The sequence below is a fragment of the Acinonyx jubatus genome, chromosome C2 (assembly GCF_027475565.1).
Source record: "Acinonyx jubatus isolate Ajub_Pintada_27869175 chromosome C2, VMU_Ajub_asm_v1.0, whole genome shotgun sequence".
NCBI lineage: Eukaryota > Metazoa > Chordata > Mammalia > Carnivora > Felidae > Acinonyx > Acinonyx jubatus.
The window spans coordinates 48,453,295-48,461,227 of NC_069384.1; the positions used below are offsets into that span (position 1 = coordinate 48,453,295).

Genomic DNA, 7,933 nt, shown 5'->3' on the forward strand with positions numbered 1-7,933 from the left:
GCAGACTGCATTTTGACCCAAAGGCCACTAATTTGCACTATGTGGCTTTAATTTCATTTTCACATTAAATTTAACAAATGAGTTAAGGGGAGTGAGAGATAGTGTCGCCTACCATAGTCCAAGCATTGTACCAGGTGCTGGTGATAAACTAGGCACAAAGTTTCATGTTACATTCCTAGCATCAGTTTAAAGTTGAGTGAGACTTGTGAAAACATCATTTTATTTTAACACCATGTTAAATGCTTATAAATACGGGGAGCAAGCAGAGAATAAGTTAAGAGAGGAGGAAAATAAATTTTCTAAATAGTTGTGTAATAGACTAAAACCAGCTACAAGCACACCCTGTTAAGAGGCCGTGGGCATGGCCTCAAGGCCAGCTACCAGCTTTCTTCCCGACCGCGCTGTTTTTCAGACCAGAAGGCTTTCCCCTTGTATCGTGACGTCATCCGGAAGCGCCGGGAAGAGGGGGCGGGATTTCCGGCTTCTGGAACGGAAAGGGACGGAAACTAAATGAACCAACGGGCTTAATTCCGTGTGAGGCACGTATTTGGGCTCAGCACTTCACTACAGAGTTCTGCGTCCTCTCCAGGTCTCCGCGGTTTGCACGAGCCGGAGCCACTGTTTCTGCACTCCTGGTATGGGCATGTTTCTTATCTTAGTTGTGTGTGTTGCGGTGGGACAACTCGGGAAACCATTGTAAGATACACGTTGTGGAGCATGCGTGCTAAGAAGGCCCACAGATAAGTGGAAGCCCAGCGATTTAATAAACTATAAGCAGCACAATACCTGGAACAAGAGGAATGTTTACCAAAATGATTGCCTTATTTGTTTTAAAATTTGGGTTTCATTGCTCTGATATCCTAAAAAAATCTTAACCAATTATAAAGACAAAACTCAGAAGACCTTTGTTTTTGAAATGTTTTTCATAACAGGATTGAGGACTCCTGGTGAAATAGGGAGTCTAACTTTTTTCTTCTTTAAATGGTGGCCAAACATGGAGCGCCCGGCTGACTCAATCCGAAGAAAATGTGACTCTTGATCTTGGGGTCGTGAGTATGAGCCCTACATTGGGTGATTACTTGAAAAAAAAAAAAGCGAATTTTTTTTTTTTTTTTTAATTGGGGGCACCCGAGTGGCTCAGTGGGCTCAGCCTGGGGCTTTTGGTGTCAGCTCAGGTCATGATCTCAGGGTTCCCCATAGGGCTCTGCACTGACAGCGTGGAGCCTGCTTGGGATTCTGTCCCTCTCTCTGTCCCTCTCCTCTTGCTGTCTCTCAAATTTAAAACAAATTTTTAAAAATGCAGGTGTCTCAACATGTTTTATATGTGAAAAGCATTGGTCCAGGATATCTATTTGAAAAATACTTGAGTGATTACTGTGAGCCATAAACTGCCAAATGTTGGGTTCAATTTTAATATAAATACAGTCCTTGTCCTGATAGAGTTTACTGTCTAGTCAGGCAAATAAGTAACCAGGCAATTACAAAAGAGTGTTACAAGTACTGTGATAGAGAGGTACAGGGTGCTGTAAGAACTACTAGGAGGAATACTTGGTCTAAAGTTTGAGGTGAAGTATAGCTAGAGATGTAGCTGAAGAGGTAAACAAAGGATGATTTTGTGGAAAACTTTATAAGCCATGTTTGTAAGTTTGGGATTTAACCTGGCAGCAATGAGCTTAAAAATACACGTTGGGGATGATACAAGTGCATTGATCAGATTTGCACTAACTTCAAATGGCTTAGAGATGAGGCAGAGCAAATCTGGAGGCTAGGGGATGCAGTTAGGGTAATGGGATTCAAGAAAAGTGAATGGCTCAAGATGTATTTAGAAAGTAAAGTGAATTGAGGCCCCTGTATGGCTCAATTGATTAAGTGTCCAATTTTTGGCTCAGGTCATGATCTCAAGGTTCATGAGTTCGAGCCCTGATTCAGACTCTTTCCTGACAGCTTGGAGCCTGGAGCCTGCTTCAGATTCATTGTCTCCCTCTTTCTCTGCCCCTTTCCCCCTTTTAACAATAAACATTAAAAAAAAGAAAGTAAAGTGAATATAATTCAGATGGATTAGATATGGGGGGTGTGAGAGAGGGCGGTAATAAAATGACTTCCAGTTTCTGGCTTAAGCAAATGGATGGATAGCAGTGTCCCTCCCTGAAACCATGTGTAAGGAGAAGCAGATTGGAAAGGGAAGGGAGAGAGATTATTTTAATATGTTGCATTTGAGGTGTTTTCTTCTGATGCGTGGTGGTTGAAGCCATGGAGGAAGATCAGACCTCAAACAGAAAATTTTAGATTGCAAAAAAAAAGGGGGGGGGTGCTAAGGACAAAAATTCAGAGGCACATCTGCTTTTAAGGGAGGGGCATTATCTGGGCATCAGGACACAGGTTAGAGAGGCACTCCCAAAAGCATGCAGTCATTAAATGAAGCCAAGGGAAGAAGGAATTTTTCAAGTATTTCAACTGCATTTGGTAAAAAGTTGATTTTTTTCTTCAAATCTCATACTAGTTTCACAATGTTTTAAGTTTATTTCTTTATTTTGAGAGAGAGAGAGCAAGCAAGAGTGAGCATGCATGGGCAGACGGAGAGGGGGAGAGAGAATCCCAAGCAAGCTCTGAGCTGTCAGCACAGAGTCAGAAGCAGAACTCGATCTCACCAACCAAACACTAGATCAGACCTGAGCCGAAATCAAGAGTTGGCCCCTTAACCAACTGAGCCACCCAGGTGCCCCCTAGTTTCACATTTTTAAGCATCTTCATTGTTCGATGTATGTCCACACCTTGAGGATAAAATTGTGGAGCTTATATATATTTGCCCTAATTTTGGACATTTTTGTTTGGCAATAACATTATTTGCTACAAAGTAAACTCTGAACTGGAGAAAAGAGGTTTGTTTTTAAATCAGTAGATCTCTCTATATTCCTGTTTTGAAAACATATGAGGGCATTGATACAGCAGCTCCTAAGTGCTTTTTACTAGTTGCCATCCTTTATAAAACTTTTCTGCTTTTTATCTTCTTGTCTTCATGTGTTGCTTATGTTAAGGATCTTGTGTTTGGGCCTGCATCTGTTATGGGCTTAGTATAGAATGGAGAAGAAACAGCTTCATGATCTAACCCATATCAGTAGTACATAACTTTGTGGTTATCCAGTAATACAGATATTCTGGGCTCCTAGCTGCAAATCTGAAAGGGATCTTTAAGGTATTCTTTTCCCTAAAGCAATAGTGAAATTCATGTTTAAAATAAGATCCCATATAAGCTTTAAACTTTGTGCCTGGTGAGTGATCACAGGCTCTAGGCCATAGGAGTCTAGGAAAAATTAACGGTACAGCAAATAAAGTTGTGTTTACTGTGTGTTTCAAAAATCAGTTGCATTTTGGTGTCTCAAATTGATACTTGCACAATTAGTTGAGAGGTTTTAAAAGTCTTTAACTTTTTACTACATTTTGCTTTTTTTATAGGTGTTTTCTTACATGCCTGTTTTCCTCAAAATGAGTGGTAGTATCACCTTAAGATCTTTTGGCAGATTTTTGGTGCCATTTACCATTCATAGGAATAAAGGGGTTTTATGTTCAACAATTCTGCAGAGATCTGTGTCTTCCAAAATACCAACTGTGTCCTATCCTAAGAAGGAGAGTACATCACCTCCTGAACAGCGGGGATTGGATGGGTGGAAAATTACAATGAAATCTAGCATGCAAGAAGATGCTTCGGCAGTCTCAAGCAGCAAGGACGAAGACCCTCTAGTTGCCATCAGGGAGTTAATTGAGATGTGGAGATTGTTTGGCAAAGAAGTACCAGAACAAATCAGTGAAGAAGAACTCAAAACTGCTATGGAATGTGTTTCTAAATCATCAAAAAAAAAATACTTAAAATATTTATATATTAAGGAAAAAATTAAAAAAGCCAAGCAAATAAAAAAGGAAACGAAAGCAGCATTAAAGGAAAAAGCCAAAAAAGACCAATTACTGGAAACCACTAAGGAAGATAAACAGCAAAACTTTCTATTTCTACGACTTTGGGATAGGAATATAGACATTGCCATGGGCTGGAAAGGTATTCAGGCCATGCAGTTTGGACAACCTTTGGTTTTTGACATGGATTATGAAAATTATATGAAACCGAAGGAACTTAAGAATACTGTTTCCCAACTTTTAGAAAGTGAAGGATGGAATAGAAGAAATGTTGATCCTTTCCATATTTATTTCTGCAACCTTAAAGTAGAAGGCGCTTATCATAAAGAGTTAGTTAAACGTTATGGAGAAAAATGGGACAAATTGCTATTAACAGCAACAGAAAAGTCTCATGTAGACTTATTCCCAAAGGATAGTATTATATATTTAACTGCAGATTCTCCCAATGTTATGACAACTTTCAAGCATGATAAGATTTATATACTGGGATCTTTTGTTGATAAGGCTATGCAGACAGGCACATCCCTAGCCAAGGCAAAACGGCTGAAACTGGCAACAGAATGCCTTCCATTAGATAGGTATTTACAGTGGGACACTGGTACCAAAAATCTCACCTTAGATCAGATGATGCGTATTTTGTTATGTCTGAAAAACACTGGTAGTTGGGAAGAGGCTCTGAAGTTTGTTCCTAGGAGAAAACATACTGGTTGTATGGAGATTTCTCAACATTCTCAAGAGCTTGTCAACAGATTAAAGAAGTCAAAACCTTTTAATTCATTTCCAAAAGGCTCTCTAAATATACACACACAGAAAAGGTGGCTTGAATGAGAATATTTGATAACTTAAAAAATAATTGGTCACAATATGTGTAAATCGAACCATGATGCTGTATGCCTTAAACTCTTACTGTGATTTATGTCAATTATTTCTCAATAAAATTGGGGGGGTAAGCATATGGAGTAGAAATACAATTCTATTGGTCTATTTCTTCCTAAATGGAATTCATTTGTTCTTTTAAAGGTTGTCATTCCAGGGGCACCTAGGTGGTTCACTTGGTTAAGCTTCCAACTTCAATTATTTTTTTTTTTTAACGTTTATTTATTTTTGAGACAGAGAGAGACAGAGCACGAACGGGGGAGGGTCAGAGAGAGGGAGACACAGAATCCAAAACAGGCTCCAGGCTCTGAGCTGTCAGCACACAGCCCGACACGGGGCTCGAACTCACGGACCGCGAGATCATGACCTGAGCCAAAGTCAGCTGCTTAACCGACTGAGCCACCCAGGTGCCCCAAGCTTCCAACTTCAGCTCAGGTCATGATTTCACGGTTCATGAGTTTGAGCCCTGCATCAGGGTCTGTGCTGATAGCTCGGAGCCTGGAACCTGCTTCAGATTCTGTGTCTCCCTCTCTCTCAGGCTCTCTCAAAACCAAATAAAACATTAAAAAAATTTAAAGGTTGTCTTTCCAAATAAACTGAAGTGTGTGTCTTTTTTCCCAATTAATTAAATTTCCGCAAGACTTTGGAAATACCGTTTATCATAAACTTAATAGCTTTTGAAAGTAAAAAGAATCATCCAAGTTTGTTGAGTACAGTAAAACAATTGTACCATGTCTGTGGCTTTTTTATGAATACTTTTGAGTCTTAGACTCCATTTTCCTTCTTAGATGTTCTTTGAGCCATGTCAACTGCCCTTTCATCAAAAATTGATACAGAAAAGATTTTAAACTTCAGGTGATGTTTCACTTATTAAAGTAACATTTGGTACAGTGCTTGGCATGTCATAGGGACTAAAGTATATTTAACTGAATCTTTGTTAAACAAGTTTAAGACCTTCCTTGGCATGTCATGGGATTTGGCTATGTTATGAAAAATGTGTTTGAGGGAACAAAATTCATTTCTTGTTCTCTTAGAAAAAAAAATTTATTTGATAAATGTTACATACAGCACTTCCCTATTGTGTACAGCTAGCTTTCCCTTCTTGGGAAAAACTTCCTTTTCTCCAGCCATGTGATTTGAATGGAAGCTGCCATACTTTTACAGACCTTGCCCTGGCCACAGCTGAATATCCCAAAGGAGACACCTCACTCAAACTTAGAGATGGGGATCTGACTTTAAGATAGGCCAATCAGAACACTTTTCTAGTATTTTTGGGTTTGAGAACTAAGATAACCTGTGTCACTATCTGATTGTGAACTCTTGATAGATGGGAAGCTCTGGAATTGATGGTGGCCTTCCTTTCCATGAAGGAAGACAGGCTATAGTAGGAGAGAGTGAAGCTTGCATATAAAAATAAGACCAATTTTTGGAGCTGTTTAAATCATCGTTCCCAATCATCCCTGAGATCCAGCTATAGGTTTACCTTTAGTATTTACTGGTTGTTCAAACCTCATGCAATAACCCATCTAATAGATCCCCCTTTTTTGCCTAAGCCAGTTTAAAGCTGGGTTTCTGGGGCGCCTGGGTGGCGTAGTCGGTTAAGCGTCCAACTTCAGCCAGGTCACGATCTCACGGTCCGTGAGTTCGAGCCCCGCGTCAGGCTCTGGGCTGGTGGCTCAGAGCCTGGAGCCTGTTTCCGATTCTGTGTCTCCCTCTCTCTCTGCCCCTCCCCCGTTCATGCTCTGTCTCTCTCTGTCCCAAAATAAATAAATGTTGAAAAAAAATTAAAAAAAAAAATAAAGCTGGGTTTCTGCCTCTTGCTACCTACTAAGTCCTAATATACTTGAGAAAATGTGTACTTATTCCCTAAAACTTTAGGAAACGTTCATTGTAGACTACCTGCACCATTAAATTTTTTGAAAACATGGAAAATAGAGATGGATGGCCAACTATTTGTACCTAGTTTCTGAACTAGAAATTAACATGAGATATGCTGTCCAATACATTTCTTAAAGCAGCTAATCTTTTACCAAATACTAAGTATCTACTCTGCCAAACAAAATGCAGTTTACATGAATAATTTAAGTTATAGGTACTGTAACTTAAGTGTTACAGTACTTGTAACTTACTTGTTTAATAGTACTTTACAGATAAAAATTTACTCGAAATTCAGCCTTTAAGTGTAGTCTCAGAATTCAAAAGATCTGTTTGATTTTAAAGTCCTAGGCTTCAGGGGCGCCTGGGTGGCTCAGTTGGTTAAGCGACCGACTTTGGCTCAGGTCATGATCTCGCAGTTTGTAAATTTGAGCCCCGCATTGGGCTCTGTGCTGACAGCTCAGAGCCTGGAGCCTACTTCAGATTATGTGTCTCCCCCTCTCTCTACCCCTCCCTGCTCACGCTCTGTGTCTCTCTGTCTCTCAATAATAAACATTAAAAAAAAGTTTAAAATATAAAGTCCTAGGCTTCAACCTATAAATTATACCCTCTATAATAAGAGAGTATGAAGTGCAAATGGAAAAATAATGGATGCCTAACCTAAGCTTGTGAGTGGGATCAGGAAAGGCCTTGAGAAAGTGATATGTAAACGAAGAATAAGTGTGATATGAATGAATTTCAACCGTTAGACCCAGCTAAGTGGCAAAATGCTAATACCTGAGCCATTTGAGACACAATGGAGATAAAATATCATAGTGGTTCAGAACAAGGGGTTAGGATTGCCTAGCAGGACTGGCACCTAGAGTGAGACAAACAAGGCTCCTAGCGTGCCTTACTGATCTCCCAAGTCCCAGACATACTCCCTGGGTTTCAGCTTCACCCGAGGCTCTGATGTTACCTAAATTGCTTAATCGCTTGAAATTTCAGTTCTCCTCATATATGAAAAGGAGATAAATAGTTCTTGACTCATAAAACATTTAATATGGTGTCTGGCCCATAAATGCTAAGTAAAATATTAACTAGTTATCTAGTTTAGACTACCTTCGAAATGTATGGAATTTCTAATACTAGTATATGCAAGTTATTTGTCCTTTTGAGGAGTACATTTCTATTTCTTCCTGCGTAATAGTATGCTAAGGTATTTCACTGGGTAACACTAGAATTAAAAAAATAAATTCCGGGGCACCTGGCTGGCTCAGTCGGTTGAGCATCCAAC

At 39.6% G+C, this 7,933-nt stretch overlaps 1 protein-coding gene across 1 annotated transcript; it reads left to right on the plus strand.

Annotated features, from left to right (window-relative positions):
* Positions 1–476: 476 nt before the first annotated feature.
* Positions 477–6,583, plus strand: TRMT10C (tRNA methyltransferase 10C, mitochondrial RNase P subunit). The gene is made up of 2 exons (XM_015069164.3): positions 477–635; positions 3,454–6,583. The coding sequence occupies exon 2, from the start codon at positions 3,466–3,468 to the stop codon at positions 4,732–4,734; it is 1,269 nt and encodes a 422-aa protein (XP_014924650.1). The 5' UTR covers positions 477–635; positions 3,454–3,465; the 3' UTR covers positions 4,735–6,583.
* Positions 6,584–7,933: the final 1,350 nt, after the last annotated feature.

Excerpts from the sequence above, each read along its gene's own strand:
- TRMT10C (XM_015069164.3), top strand. The coding sequence starts at position 3,466 with ATGCCTGTTTTCCTCAAAATGAGTGGTAGTATCACCTTAAGATCTTTT.